The 16,935-nt window shown below is 42.5% G+C and overlaps 1 protein-coding gene across 6 annotated transcripts in view; it reads right to left on the bottom strand.

Moving 5' to 3' along the window:
- rapgef4a (Rap guanine nucleotide exchange factor 4a) overlaps window positions 1-16,420 on the bottom strand; it is a 304,993-nt gene extending 288,573 nt beyond the window's left edge. For all 6 annotated transcript variants that reach the window (XM_072261862.1, XM_072261861.1, XM_072261860.1 and 3 more), the window contains exon 1: window positions 16,264-16,420. In XM_072261862.1, the coding sequence (XP_072117963.1) occupies window positions 16,264-16,346 (83 nt within the window). In that variant the 5' untranslated portion in view covers window positions 16,347-16,420. The remainder of the gene's footprint in view (window positions 1-16,263) is intronic.
- Between the last annotated feature and the right edge of the window lie 515 nt (window positions 16,421-16,935).

A 16,935-nucleotide genomic window follows, 5' to 3' on the forward strand; every position in this document is an offset into this window, starting at 1 on the left:
TTCAGGAAGGTTTCTTGACACAATTTGTAGATATGTCTACAAGAGGAGAGGTTGTACTTGATCTGGTATTGGGAAATGAACCTGGACAGGTGTCAGGTCTCTCAGTGGGAGAGCATTTTGGAGATAGTGATCACAATTCTATCTCCTTTACCGTAGTACTGGAGAGGGATAGGAACAGACAAGTTAGGGAAACGTTTAATCGGAGTAAGGGGAAATATGAGGCTATCAGGCAGAAACTTGGAAGCATAAATTGGAAACCGATGTCCTCAAGGAAATGCATGGAAGAAATGTGGCAAATGTTCAGGGGATATTTGCATGGGGTTCTGAGTAGGTACGTTCCAATGAGACATGGAAAGGATGGTAGGGTACAAGATCCGTGGTATACAAAGGCTGTTGTAAATCTAGTCAAGAAGAAGAGCTTACGAAAGGTTCAAAAAACTAGGTAATGATAGGAATCTAGAAGACCATAAGACTAGCAGAAAGGAGCTTAAGAATGAAATTAGGAGAGCCAGAAGGGGCCATGAGAAGGCATTGGCGGACAGGACTAAGGAAAACCCCAAGGCATTCTACAAGTATGTGAAGAGCAAGAGGATAAGACGTGAGAGACTAGGACGAGTCAAGCGTGACAGTGGAAAAGCGTGTATGGAACCGAAGGAAATAGCGGATGCACAAAATGAATACTTTGCTTCAGTATTCACTAAGGAAAAGTAGCTTGGCGATTGTAGGGATGACTTGTAGTGGACTGAAGACCTTGAGAATGTAGATATTAAGGAAGAGGATGTGCTGGAGCATTTGGAAAGCATCAAGTTGGGTAAGTCACAGGCTACTGTGGGAAGCGAGGGAGGAGATTGCTGAGCCTCTGGCAATGATCTTTGCATCATCAATGAGGACAGGAGAGGTTCCAGAGGATTGGAGGATTGCAGATGTTGTTCCCTTATTCAAGAAAGGGAGTAGGGATAGCCCAGGAAATTATAGGCCAGTGAGTCTTACTTCAGTGGTTGGTAAGTCGATGGAGAAGATCCTGAGAGGTAGGATTTATGAACATTTGGAGAGGTATAATATGATTAAGAATAGTCAGCATGGCTTTGTCAAAGGCAGGTCGTGCCTTACGAGCCTGATTGAATTTTTTGGGGATGTGCCTAAACACTTGATGAAGGTAGAGCCATAGATGTAGTGTATATGGATTTCAGCAAGGCATTTGATAAGGTACCCCATGCAAGGCTTATTGAGAAAGTAAGGAGGCATGGGATCCAAGGGGACATTGCTTTGAGGATCCAGAACTGGCTTGCCCACAGAAGGCAAACAGTGGTTGTAGATGGGACATATTCTGCATGGAGGCTGGTGACCAGTGGTGTGCCTTAGGGATCTGTTCTGGGACCCCTTCTCTTTGTGATTTTTATAAATGACCTGGATGAGGAAGTGGAGGGATGGGTTAGTAAATTTGCTGATGACACAAAGGTTGGGGGTGTTGTGAATAGCGTGGAGGGCTGTCAGAGGTTACAATGGGACATTGGTAGAATACAAAACTGGGTTGAGAAATGGAAGATGGAGTTCAACCCAGATAAGTGTGAGGTGATTCATTGTGGTAGGTCAAATATGATGGCAGAATATAGCATTAATGTTAAGACTCTTGGCAGTGTGGAGGTTCAGAAGGATCTTGGGGTCCGAGTCCATAGGACACTCAAAGCCACAGCGCAGGTTGACTGTGTGGTTAAGAAAGCATACGGTGTATTGGCCTTCATCAATCATGGGATTGAGTTTAAGAGCTGAGAGGTAATGTTGCAGCTATACAGGACCCTGGTCTGACCCCACTTGGAGTACTGTGCTCAACTCTGGTTGCCTCACTATAGGAAGGATGTTGAAATCATAGAAAGGGTGTAGAGGAGATTTACAAGGATGTTGCCTGGATTGGGGAGCATGCCTTATGAGAATAGATTGAGTGAACTTGGCCTTTTCTTCTTGGAGCGACGGAGGATGAGATTTGCCCTGATAGAGGTGTACAAGATAATGTGAGGCATTGATCATGTGGATAGTCAGAGGCTTTTCCCAGGGCTGAAATGGCTAGCACGAGAGAGCACAGTTTTAAGGTGCTTGGAAGTAGGTACAGAGGAGATGTCAGGGGTAAGTTGTTGTTGTTTTTTTTAAAACGCAAAGAGTGGTGAGTGTGTGGAATGGGTTGCTGGCGGCGGCGGTGGAGGCGAAAACAATTGCGTCTTTCAAGAGACTCCTGGACGGATACATGGAGCTTAGAAAAAAATAAAGGGCTATGGGTAAAGCCTAGGTAGTTCTAAGGTTGGGACATGCTTGGCACAACTTTGTGGGCCAAAGGGCCTGTATTGTGCTGTATGTTTTCTATGTTCTAAATATTGATTAAAGGAAAATAATGGTTAGCAGGCAAAGAGTAATTTCCTTGGCCTTCAAAATTATGGAACAGAATCTCTTACATTCACAAAGCAGATGGAACCTCGGCCTAATTTTATTTCAGCAGCAACACCTCTGAGAATGTGGTTCTCCTTCCTCACATCATTGCATTGAGAACCAAGATTTTGCTGTTCAAATTTCTAGACTTGGACTTGAACTTGAAACTTAAACCTTTTGACTTTGAGATGAGAGTGTTACAAAATAAGCACTGGTGAAATGATATTTTACTTTACCACCAGACTTGTTTCTCAGTGCGATGGTGCTTTCCTCGTTAGTTTCTAATTTTGAAACATTTGTGGTACGGTTAAGAGGGAGGAAAACTACTTCTTCTCAAAAATATCCAGAGTCCCTACAACATGCCATTCAGATCTTATCAACATGAAACTATTTTTCTGTCTCCTCTAAGGTCTTCAAATTCCTTTCATTTAATTAGTCACCATAATAAGTCACCATTCTAAAACAAGATAGCCAAGATTACCTCTGAACAGATAGAGCTGTTTATTAACGGATATCCACAAAGCACTGAGGGTCATCGGTACCAGCACATTATATTGCCTGTGCATCTATGACCCTCTCTCTGCTATTGCAGTCAAATCAGAAGGTGAACCTTAAATTGGTGCAGGGTACCAGAGGTAACCAATCCCACAATCATTCAGGCAAATGTATTCATGAATGGCCGTGAACGTAAGGAGCAAGAGGATCTATGAATTTTCCTCTGCTGAGAATCGGTGAGACCCAGCAACTAAGTCTCAAAGCTGACTAAAGAATTTGTAACCACTTTCCGCCAGAAGTGACAAATGGGTGATTCATCTTGGGCTCATGCCCACCATCCCAGAAGTCTGTCTTCAACCAAGATGATTCACTCCACATAATAAACACAAGGGATTCTGGAGATGTTTGAAATGCAGAGCAACACATGCAGAAAGCTGGAGGGAAACAGCAGGTCAGGTGGCATCGATAAAAATGAATAAGCAGTCGATGTTTCCGGCTGAGACCCGTCATCAGGACTGGGAAGGAAGGGGGAAGATGCCAGAATAAAAAGATGGGGGGAGAGGAAGGAGGACAAGCTAAAAGGCGATAGGTGAGCTCAGATGGGTGGGAGAGGTAAAGGGCTGGAGAAGAAAAAATGTGTTAAAAGAGGAGAGTGGACCATGGGTTTAAGGAAAGAAAGAGGGGGCCCGGGGTAGGAGGTGGGCAGGTGAAGCAAAGAGTTTAGAGGCCAGAGTGGGGAATGGAAGAGGAAAGATTCAGTGTCAAGCTTAATATCACTGGAATATGTCGTGAAATTTGGTAACAATGCAATGCAGTACAATGCAATACCTGATAATATGGGGAAAAAAGTAAAATAATTACAGTAGGTGTATGTATATTAAATAGTTAAATTAAAAATAGTGCAAACACAGAAATAATAGTGAGGTAGTGTTCAATGTTCATTCATAAATCAGATGGGAAATTGGAAGAAGCTGTACCTGAGTCGCTGAGTGTGTGCCTTCAGCCATCTGTACCTCCTTCCTGATGGTAACAGTGAGAAGTTGACATGTCCTGGGTGACACTGAGTGCAAGGCTGTTACTGCAACGCCACTCAACTAACTGATATCTCATTCATGTCCACCCTCTCTCTCATCTCCATCTGAGATTCTGCCAATAATGGTTGTATCATCAGCAAATTTACAGCTGATATTTGAGTTGTGCCTAACTGCACAGTCATAGGTGTAGAGGGAGTACAGCAGTGGGCTAAGCACCGATCCCTAAGGTGCGCCAGCGTTGATTGTCAGCGAGGAGGAATTATGATTACCAATCCGCACAGATTGTGGTCTTCCAGTTAGGAAGTCGAGAATCCAATTGCAAAGGGAAGTATAGTGGCCCACGTTCCATTGCTTATCAATCATGACTGTAGGAATGATGGTGTTAAACACTGAGCTATAGTCAATAAACAGCATACTGACACAGGTGTTTGCATTGTCCAGCTGATTTAAGGCAGTGTTAAGAGACTGTTTGTGGGAAGGAGGGGAGAAAGAAAAAAGGAAAAGTGAAATCAATGTTCATTCCATCACTTTGGAGGCTACCTAGATGGGATACAAGGTGTTGCTCCTCCACCCTGAGAGTGGCCTCATCATGCCAGAAGAGGAGGCCAAGGACCAACATGATGGAATGGGAGTGGGGAATGGAATTAAAATGGTTGAAATTACACTTTTGGTGGACGGAGTAGAGATGCTTGACGAAGCAGTCCCCAAATTTACAACAGGTTCCACCAGTGCAGAGGAGGCCGCATCAGGAGCCTCACCTGCAAGGACTGTTTGGGGCCCTGAATGGAGGCAAGGGAGAAGGTGAATGGGGGGGTGTAGCATTTCTCTCGCTTGCAGAGATAAGTGCCACAAGGGAGATTGGTGGAGAGAGATGAATGGACAAGGGTATCATGGAGGGAGAGATCCCTGTGGAAAGCAGAGAGTTGGGCAGAGGTAAAGATGTGTTTGGTGGTAGGATCCTGATGAAGATGGTGGAAGTTGTGGAGAATGATGTGTTAGACGTGATATACATTTTTATATTATGCATTACTCCACATAATGCAAGAAATAGACCTAATACCACAGCGTACTAAAAAGGCTAGGAGATCAAACATCAACCTTGCCTTAGAACTGAAGACTTACTGTCCATGACTAGCTGTAGCTTTAGCCAAGCTGTTCCTGTACAACACTGGTAACTTAAAATTACGAAAGCTTGTCTTAGTCTCAACAATAAGTTTTTGGATGTTTTAAGGATACAGCACGGTATCAGGCCCTTCCCACACATTGAACCCGTGCTAGCCAATTGCACCAATGTGACCAGTTAACCAAGCAACACACGTCTTTCAAATGTGAAAGGAAACCGGCCTACTCAGAGGACACCCCTGCGGTTACAGGGTGGAGAGCATATCAACTTCTTACAGACAGTGGAGGAATTTAACCTAAGTCACTGTAACAACCTTATGATGGACAAATCCATTTTGACCAACTGTCTTCCAATCAAGCAACTTGCCTTCAGATAAACGATGGAAATTGTCATCAACAATGCTAAGCAATGGCACTTGCAAATACATTGCTCACTAATACCCTGTTCAGATTTCACCAGGACCACGTCACAACATTTTACCAAGTGTGGCGTCGAGGTTGGGAGCTGGGTAAAAATTTTTGTAATAGACATCAAGTTGAATGACTGGAATTAAATCTTGCACAAAAAAAAGACTGTTACAGTTGATAGAGGTCAGTCAGCGCAGACCGAGGATATCACTGTAGTAATTTCCAGGGCAGTATTCAAGGCCTAAATATTATCACAAGGTCAGAACAAGGGACGTTTGAAGAGGATTACACAACGTCCCAACTTTTCTAAAAATGAAGCAGTCCATACCTGCATACATAACAAGATCTAAATAACATTTAGGCACAAGGTGATAAATGCTAAATAGTCTCACAACACAAGTGGCAGGCAATGAACCATCTCCTCCATGTGAGTCTAACTACTGCTCTTGATGTTCAGTGGTACTACAGTCACAATCCATAAACATAAACATCTTGGAGGTCACCAGAAAGTTACCTTTTTACACCACAGAAGTATTACCGTAACAACAGCAGTCACAGGTATGGTATTTAGTTTTAAAACTTTTTATAAATATTCTGCACTATCTTTTTCCAACCATCCTTTACAAATGACCTTGCCTTAAGACATCCTCAAAGATAGATATATCTTCCTATATTTTTTTTTCAGGCTACACTCCTGTCTTACATATATGACTAAATAGTACATTAATTGTCAACCGTCACAGTTCACAGGTCCATATGTTGAAATGGATTAGTTAAGTATTGCCTGGCAGCAACTTGATTTAATTTTTGATTGACACCTTTGTAACAAGAGAATTTCAGCAGAGATTTACCTGCCTTTGCAGATAACCCCAACTCTGAAAACAATAGAGGAACAGAGCTTTTTCTATCCGCAGCAAGAAACATTTTTGGTGCTTAAGGTATAATAAAAGATAATTTAAGAGAATCATCCATATTATTTTAAACTATCAAGGAGTTGATAAATATTCTAACATACTGTTGATGGTTCTACAGTGAGCATTGTACATTCATTATCCTGAATTGAATACACTTACTTGTCTATTGTCTTGACTCTTCCAATAAACTATTCAAACCCCAAGTTTCACTATTGCTTACCTGATTATATTGCAGATAAATATAAACCACATTCAATATCAAACACATAGGAGTTGTCAACTACTGACTCTTACATAGAGTTCAAATCAAAACACTTGCAGAGTGTTCAATTTGGAAATTTCCAATCAGAATCAGGTTTAATATCAATGGAATGTGTTGTGAAATTTGTTAACTTAGCGGCAGCAGAACAATATAATACATGATAATATAGGGAAAAAGTAAATCAATTACAGTAAGTATATATACAGTATGGATATTAAATAGTTAAATCAAAAATAGTGTAAAAACAGAAATAATAAAAATGTAGTGTTCATGGGTTCAATGTCCATTTAGAAATCGATGGCTGAGGAAGAAACTGTTCCTGAATCACTGAGCGTGTTCTTTGAGGCTCCTATACCTCCTTCCTGATGGTAGCAGTGATAAGAGGGCATGTCCTGGGCGTTGGGGGGGGGGGTGGCATTTAATAATGGATGTCGCCTTTCAGAGACATTGTTCCTTGAAGATGTCTTGGATACTACGGAGGCCAACACCCAAGATGGAGCTGACTAATTTTACAACTTTATGTAGCTTTCGATCCTGTGCAGGAGCCCCCACCCCTATACCAGACAGTAATGCAGCCTGTCAGAATGCTCTCCACGGCACACCTGTAGATGCTTTTGAGTGTCCTAAGTGACAAGCCAAACCTCCTCAAACTCCAAATGAAATATAGCTGCTGCCTTTCCTTCTCTATAGCTGCATCAATATGTTGGGACCAGGTTAAATCCTCAGAGACCAAGAAACTTGAAATTGCTCACTCTCTCCATTCTGATCCCTCTATGAGGGTTGGTGCGTGATCCCTCGTCCTACCCTTCCTGAAGTCCACGATCAGCTCTTTCGTTTTACTGATACTGAGTGCAATCAATTGTATTGCAAATATTATTTTACTGCTTCAGCATTACGTGATTGTCTCCAAAGTTTGAAAGTGAAGAAAGTCTGTTCCTTTCCTAATTCCTTGTTATTGTACCGTATATGCACTTGATAATGTGAAAACTTCCTAGAGCAAATGTTTCTTAAAGGATACTATACATCCTGAACATATACAATGTTCAAGAATCTAGAAAACCAACAAACAACATAAAAAACATCACTGCGTTGACTTATTGAACAAATTTTCCTTATTTACTGAAGTAAATCAAGAACATCACAAAGCAAGACACTTCTGCAGTAGGTTTTCTTGTCAAACAACTATCATATTGTACTGATGGAACAAGAAATCCACAATACATGCAGTCTTTTCAATATATGAAAATTCCCAATAATAAATCACAGGAAACATTCACATGCTGATGAACAATAATTATTTCTATTAGGAATGTAAAACTGAACCTACTCTGAAAACATCTTCCATAATATCAGAATGATCAGTAAATATGAGAAGCCAAGGATAATCAGCGTGGCACAGCTGCCGATTTATTTTTAAATACTCTATCAAAGGTTCTGAGAACCTTCTTCAACTTTCTATTACACAAGGGATTCTGCAGATGCTGGAAATCCAGAGCAACACACACAAAATGCTGGAGGAACCCAGCAGGTCAGGCAGCATCTATGGAGAGGAATGAACAACTGTTGTTGTCGGCACAGAACCTTCATCAGGACTGAAAAAGAAAAGGTGAAGAAGCCAGAACAAGGGGGGGAGGGGGAGAGAAGAGGAAGGAGAACAAGCTGGAAGATTTTGGGGATGGGGGGCATGAAGTGAGCTGGGAGGTGATAGGTAGGAAGGGCTGAAGAAGGAATCTGATAGGAGGATAGTGGACCATGGGAGAAAGGGAAGGAGGAGGGGCATCTGGGGAATGTGACAGGCATGGGAGAAGAGGTAAAAGGAGAGCCAGAGTGAGGAATGGAAAAAGAGGGGAGGGGAAGTGGGACCAATTACTGCACATTATAGAAATCAATATTCATGCCATCAGATTGGAGATTAACCAGACAGAATAAGGCATGCTGCTTGTCCAAACTGCTCCTTTCCATACATGCTGCCTGCCCTGCTGAGTTCCTACAGCAGTTTTTGTGGGCTGCTCTTCCACTTTCTGTTGTTTTCTTTGTAAGGCAATGAAGCTGAATTCTAGGCATATGACTCAAATTATTACTTGCAATTAAAGTTATTAATTTCAGCAATTAACTATTTACCATCGATATTCTCTCTTGGGTTTGTAATTTGAGGAGAGTAAATGGACATGCAGTGTTTTTGTAATAGTGTCACTGTATTGATGAAAGAAAAGACAAAATGTATTTCTACAAAACATTTCACAGCATTAGGACATCCTAAAACTTTTTAATCCAATATAGTATCTTTGAAATGTCATTATTGTAATGTAGAGTAGGCATCAGCTTCTTTGTACAAGTTCAAAATTTAAGTTCAAGGTAAATTTATTATCAAAGTACATATACATCACCATACACAACCCTGAGGTTCATCTTCTTGTGGGCATACTCAGTAAATCCAAGAAACTAAAAAGTATCTGATTCAAGAGCCCGATGGTTGAGGGGTAATAATTGTTCCTGAATCTGGTGGTGTGGGTCTTGAGTCCCCAGTGTCTTTTTCCTGATGGCAGCAGCGAGAGAGAATAGCCTGGATTGTGGGAGTCCTTAATGATGGACGTTACTCCTGTGACAACACCCCATGCAGATTTGCTCAATGGTGGGAAGGGCTTTATCCATGATGGTCTGGGCCATATCCACTACTTTTTGTAAGATTTTCCATTCAAGGGCATTGGTGTTTCCATACCAGACCATGACGCAACCACTCAAAATACTCTCCACCACAGATCAACTGAAATTTGTCAAAGTTTTAGATGTCATACCAAAGCTTTTCTCCTGTGCTTTCTTCATAATTGCACTTACTTGCTGGGTCCAGTTCAGATCAGCATCAACGAACACAAAATTGCTGTCCCTCTCCACCTCCGATGAGGACCGGCTCATGAACCTCCTGTTTCCTCCTCCTGAAGTCAATAATCAGCTCCTTGGTCTTGCTGACATTGAGTGAGAGATTGTTGAAATTGCACCACTCAGCTGGAATTCCAATCTTCCTCTTATATGCCGATTTGTCACCACATTTAATTAAGCCAACTACAGTGGTGTTGTCAGTTAACTTAAATATGGCATTGGAGCTGTACTAAGCCTCACAGTCATAAGTGTAAGGTGGGTAGAGCAGGGAGCTGAGCAGAAAGCCTTGTAGTGCAACTGTGCTGATGGAGATTGTGGAGATATCATTGCCAATCTGAAGTGAGGAGATCAAGGGTCCAATTGCACAAGGAGCCATTGAGGCTAAGGTGTTTATTGATTAGCTTTGAGGGGACGATACTACTGAATGCCAAGCTGCAGTCAACAAAGAGCATCCTTGTGTATTCACCTTCACTGTCCAGAAGTTCCAGGTACAGAAGTCATGTATTTATTTTCTTTCTGTATTGTATTTTATGGGTAATTTGCCACATGGGTTGGGGCATGGTAGAAGCAAATTTATATAGTTACGTATATACACGTGTGGTCAGTTAGTTGTTTAGTCTATTTAGAGCTAGAGGTGGTATTTTTTTGTTGACCACTTAAATGCTAGTTACGTTAACTTCACTAATTAAACTGTTATATTGTCAATTTTAGTTTTGTTAGATTTTTTTTTAAAAATTGTTATAAGATTGTTTTGCCGGTTTTGTAATAAAGGATCGATTGCACCTTTTTCAGTTTGGAAATTTGTTATTTTGGAAGCACATCATACAGTGTCTGCGTGCAGACTCAGTCTCTCAGTGGTTTTGGTTTGTTTCCAAGTAACCGCTACACCTGGGTTGAATGAACATAGAATAGTATAGCACAGTACAGGCCCTTCGGCCCACAATGTTGTGCCGACCCTCAAACCCTGCCTCCCATATAAGCCCCCACCTTAAATTCCTCCATATACCCGTCTAGTAGTCTCTTAAACTTCACTAGTGTATCTGCCTCCACCACTGACTCAGGCAGTGCATTCCATGCACCAACCACTCTCTGAGTAAAAAACCTTCCTCTAATATCCCCTTTCAACTTCCCACCCCTTACCATAAAGCCATGTCCTCTTGTATTGAGCAGTGGTGCCATGGGGAAGAGGCGCTGGCTATCCACTCTATCTATTCCTCTTATTATCTTGTACACCTCTATCATGTCTCCTCTCATCCTCCTTCTCTCCAAAGAGTAAAGCCCCAGCTCCCTTAATCTCTGATCATAATGCATACTTTCTAAACCAGGCAGCATCCTGGTAAATCTCCTCTGTACCCTTTCCAATGTTTCCACATCCTTCCTAAGGTGAGGTGACCAGAACGGGACACAGTACTCCAAGTGTAGTCTAACCAGAGTTTTATAGAGCTGCATCATTACATCACGACTCTTAAACTCTATCCCTCGACTTATGAAAGCTAACACCCCATAAGTTTTCTTAACTACCCTATCCACCTGTGAGGCAACTTTCAGGGATCTGTGGACATGTACCACGAGATCCCTCTGCTCCTCCACACTACCAAGTATCTTGCCATTTACTTTGTACTCTGCCTTGGAGTTTGTCCTTCCAAAGTGTACCACCTCACACTTCTCCGGGTTGAACTCCATCTGCCACTCCTCAGCCCACTTCTGCATCCTATCAATGTCCCTCTGCAATCTTTGACAATCCTCTACACTATCTACAACACCACCAACCTTTGTGTCATCTGCAAACTTGCCAACCCACCCTTCTACCCCCACGTCCAGGTCGTTAATAAAAATCACGAAAAGTAGAGGTCCCAGAACAGATCCTTGTGGGACACCACTAGTCACAATCCTCCAATCTGAATGTACTCCCTCCACCACCACCCTCTGCCTTCTGTAGGCAAGCCAATTCTGAATCCACCTGGCCAAACTTCCCTGGATCCCATGCCTTCTAACTTTCTGAATAAGCCTACCATGTGGAACCTTGTCAAATTCCTTACTAAAATCCATATAGATCACATCCACTGCACCACCCTCATCTATATGCCTGGTCACCTCCTCAAAGAACTCTATCAGGCTTGTTAGACACGATCTGTCCTTCACAAAACCATGCTGACTGTCCCTGATCAGACCATGATTCTCTAAATGCCCATAGATCCTATCTCTAAGAATCTTTTCCAACAGCTTTCCCACCACAGACGTAAGGCTCACTGGTCTATAATTACCCGGACTATCCCTACTACCTTTTTTGAACAAGGGGACAACACTCGCCTCCCTCCAATCCTCCGATACCATTCCCGTGGACAACGAGGACATAAAGACCCTAGCCAGAGGCTCAGCAATCTCTTCTCTCGCCTTGTGGAGCAGCCTGGGGAATATTCTGTCAGGCCCCAGGGATTTATCTGTCCTAATGTATTTTAACAACTCCAACACCTCCTCTCCCTTAATATCAACATGCTCCAGAACATCAACCTCACTCATATTGTCCTCACCATCATCAAGTTCCCTCTCATTGGTGAATACCGAAGAGAATTATTCATTGAGGACTTCACTCACTTCCACAGCCTCCAGGCACATCTTCCCACCTTTATCTCTAATCGGTCCTACCTTCACTCCTGTCATCCTTTTTTTCTTCACATAACTGAAGAATGCCTTGGGGTTTTCCTTTACCCTACTGGCCAAGGCCTTCTCATGCCCCCTTCTTGCTCTTCTAAGCCCCTTCTTAAGCTCCTTTCTTGCTTCCCTATATTCCTCAATAGACCCATCTGATCCTTGCTTCCTAAACCTCATGTATGCTGCCTTCTTCCACTTGACCACCTCACTTGTCACCCTACCATTCTTTATCTTCCTCACTGGGACAAATTTATCCCTTACATCCTGCAAGAGATCTCTAAACATCGACCACATGTCTATAGTACATTTCCCTGTGAAAACATCATCCCATGAAGAGCCAATGAAATGGCATCTGTAGTGGACCCATTTTCCAGTAGGCAATTTGGAGTGGATATATCTCAAGCAGGAGTTGATGTGTTTCTTCACAAACCTCTCAAAACACTTCAGCACAGTGGATGTAAGTGCTACTGGATGATAGTCATTGAGGCAAGTTTCCATGTTCTTCTTAGGCAACAGTAGAATTGAAGCCTGCTTGAAGCAGGTGGGTACCTCAAACTGCTAAAGCAAGCGGTTTAGGGTATTAGTGAACACTCCAGCCAGTTGATTAGCACAGGTCTTTAGTACTCAGACAGGTACCCCACCTGGGCTGGAAGCTTTCTATGGGTTCATCCTCCTAAACAACCGAGACTGAAATCACAGGGTCAACAGGAAGGACCCTCCATGTTTTATTGGTCACAGCGAGTGTAGAGGGCATTAAGTTCATTTGGAAGTGAAGCCCCTGTTGTCACCTATGTCACTTGGATTTACTTTGTAAGAGGTAATAGCATTCAAGTCCTGCCACAGCTGTTGCGCATCCTTCAGTGATTCAAGTTTAATCCAGAACTGCCACTTCACCTGTGAGATAGCTTTCCAGAGATCATACCTGGACCTCTTGTATCTTACTTGGTCGCCAGACCTGACTGCGATTGATTTGGTCCTCAGCAGATTGTGGATCTCATGGTTTATCCAGGGCTTCTGGTTGGGGAAGACTCCGAATGATTTTGTGGGGACACACTCCTCTACAACCGTTTTTATGAAGTCTGGGTCAACCGTGGTGTATTTATTCAGATCCTCTGAAGAGTCCTTCAACACAGCCCAGTCCGCCGATTCAAAGCAATTCCACATCCACCCTTCTGCCTCCCTCGATCACCTCTTTGTTGTCCTAATCTCTGGAGCCTGTATGCAGGGAGGAGACCGACAGCCAGGCGATAAGATCTCCTGAAATGCAGTCTGGGCATGGAATGGTACGCATTCCTTATTGTAGTATAGCTGTAGTCTAGTGTGTTGGAACTCCTGGTACTGCTGGCTGTATGCCGATGGTAATTGGCAATATCTTCAAACAAGCCTGATGAAGTCGCTGACTGTGATTTGAAATGTGTCAGGGTGAACTGTAAAGCAGTCTTAACAGGAACAGGAAACCACAGAGACTCCTTTGTTCCATTTTGAATAATTTCATAAAGGTTTTATATCCATCTAGGATGTTTTATTCAAAAGACCATCTCTTTCTGGGCTGCACTGGAACATCAGTTTGAATTATGTGCTCAGGATCATAAAGCAGAATGTGAACTCACAACTCAGATAAAAGCCACAGCTGACATTGAACTCAGCAATGAAAGCAAGGATCAGTGGCATTTTTATGGCATTCGTAAACAATAAATCACATTCCCTCAGCTTCACATTTTAAAAATATAGTTATAATATGGATTTAGCCCCTTGGTTAGGATTTGAATCAATCTGGAAGTAAAAGTGACACAAATTAATTTGAGCTGATACTATATGCAGAACTTTACAGTATCTATAGGAAAAACAAATGGTACCACAACCAGGGAAAATGACTGAGGAAATTTGGCTTCCTTGAATAAATTGAAGGTTCTCTTTTCTGGGGAATCAGGGGTGGAGGAGCGACCAATAGAAATGGGAACAATAAAATAGGATTGGTGTAAAATTACTGTAAAAGAATCACTCGATTATTTTTCAAGAATGACTAGATTCTGAAATGGTTCCGGAATATTGCAAATGTCACACCACTCTCTAAGGAAGGAAGGAAGGGAGGTGAGAAATTGGAAATTATTTGCCAGATAGGTCGACTTCAGTAGTTAGGAAGATGTTGGAGTCCATTATTAAGGATGTGGTTTTGGGGCGCTTGGAAGCACATGATAAAACACGTCAAAGTCAGCATGGTTTCCTTTAGGGGAATTTGCCTGACAAATCTGTTGGAATTCTTTCCTCCCCATTTAGAAAATAGTCTACACCTTTATCTCTTCTACCACAGTGCATGACCATACACTTCCCTGCACTGTATTCCATCTGCCACTGTCTCTTAATCTGTCTAAGCCCTTCTGCAGACTCCCTGCTTCCTCAGTATAACTTGCCCCTCCACCTACATTTGTATCATCCACAAACACGGCTACAAAACAACCAATTCCATCATTCACAAGAGCCTATGACATTACAGGAAAGCTACTGGCATAGACAGAAGATAGGCTGACTGGCAAGAGGTAAACAGTGGGTATAAAGGGGGCCTTTTCTGATCGGCTGCCACTGACTACTGGTGTTCTGCAGGGGTCAGTGCTGGGACAGCTTCTTTATTTATTTATTGAGATACACCACGGAATAGGCATTTCCAGTCCTTTGCACCGCGCCACCCAGCAATCCCCAAATTTAACCCTCGCCTAATCACAGAACAATTTACAATGACCAATTAATCTACCAACCTATACAGCCTTTGGACTGTGGGAGGAAACTGGAGCACATGGAGGAAACCCACACTGTCACAGTGAGGACGTACAAACGCCTCACAGACATCATTATATGTCAGTGATGTGGATGATGGAATTGATGCCTTTGTGAGAATGGGCAAAGAAGTGATATTGAGAAATACATATCAGTGTGTTTTCAAATCAACACATTTTAACGTGGTACCTGTACAATAAATAAAATCACTTTACATTTCTACACATCAGGGTCAGGCTTTGACCATCAAATAATTTTCTCTAAACGGGGAAAAATTCAGAAATCAGAGGTGCGAAGGGACTTGGGAGTCCTCAAGCAAGATTCCCTGACAACATCCTATTGTACACAAATACAAAAACAGAAAAAATTCCACTCAACTGCTGGAAAATATCCAGTGCCTGCTAATTGGGAATTACTGCCACATGGATAAACACTGTAAATTACACACCAGTATTTTCAAATCAAACACATTTAACATGGTACCTATATAGTAAAAATCTCTTTAGGTGTCTATACATCACGATCAGGCCTTGGCCATCAAATAATTATTTTACTGTGACAGTGACTCAAAAAAAGGATGGGAGTTATTTTAAGACTGATCCTGGATTAGCTATTAAGAGAACATCGAGAGGCATTATTAACAACTAAAATTTTCATCAGCCCGAACATTAATAATATTTTTCATTGATGATGCGTGAACTAAGTCCCACCGCTTGTGCAGGAAAGTACAGGCCTTCACTTCCTATTTAAATTGCTTCTTCACCATTGGTCTCTGCAGAAACCTGGTGGAATCGGATATCAAACTCGTGTAACCTGATTCCTACATGTGGTTCAATTTTGAACACAGTCAACGAAATTCCCCAAAATTAATGTTGGCAAAGATTGCAGGTGTCGCATTATTTTTTAAAAGTATATACAGATCTTCGATGCTTCCGGCATGCTAACTGGCTCCTGATACAATCATGCAAAAAAACTATTTCGTCGGTGCCGTGTTTCCAATTAAACAATTGACCGGGTTTGCTGTCAGAAATCGAGAAAGTAGCGTTGCACTGTATTGCATACGATATGGATATTATTCAGAGACGGAGAATGACCTTTATAGCTATCCTCGGTGTCTTAATCGTCTTCCAGTCTCGGTGGTTGGTTGGCAATTCCAGCATCGTTTGACTGCTTTGTTATCACTGCATTGTCTTTTTTCGTCTTCTCCACAGGCAAGAGAATCCATAGTGGCTCTAGACTTAGAAACCCCCTTCCCATGATTTCCATTTCATTTACGGAGCTGAAGAGTCCCCGCTTACATTTTTCCTACCTTTTATCCAGGCACGCAATCCATTCTGCTGATGCCGAAGACTGGGACGATGTGTGAGCAGAAACCATGGCAGGGGAGATCATAGGCTCCGCGGCGACCGGCTTAACGAGAGGTGACTGCTGACTCCGTCGGAGCTGAAAACAATCACTTCCTAGCACGAACCCCGAGAAAGAAGCGAGCGTAAAACATCCTTGACGTCAGAGTGCAGAAGCGACACAAACGCCGGTGCTTCAAAGTGGATTGAGCAGAGCAGCGACCGCAGCAGTCATCTGTACATAGCTGCAGAGAGCGCGCTCGCAGACTGCCGGATTGGAAGGGTTCTGTACTGCAGAATTAACACGCGGCAGTTTCCTACCTACGTGCAACAAGTGTAAAATCTAACAAGCCATAGTGGAAAGTCGACAGCATCGTGCGGAGAAACGTACCCTTGCAGTGAGTGGTCGGAGGCGCTTTACTGCCCAGCCAACGTGAACACCCGCAATTTCACCTCTCCGGAATAAACCTTGTTTCCATTGAGAACCCGTGAACATGTTGAACACTCAGAGTACGTTGCACTTTTTAGCTATATGTAGTTTTTGCATTTTACCCCAATAAGTCATGCTACCTGTCAAATGTTACCTGAATCATAGAAAAAACAGATAATGTTAGTAATACTGCGCAGGATAGGCAGCA

Source organism: Mobula birostris, chromosome 6 (genome assembly GCF_030028105.1).
Source record: "Mobula birostris isolate sMobBir1 chromosome 6, sMobBir1.hap1, whole genome shotgun sequence".
NCBI classification, from domain to species: Eukaryota; Metazoa; Chordata; class Chondrichthyes; order Myliobatiformes; family Myliobatidae; genus Mobula; species Mobula birostris.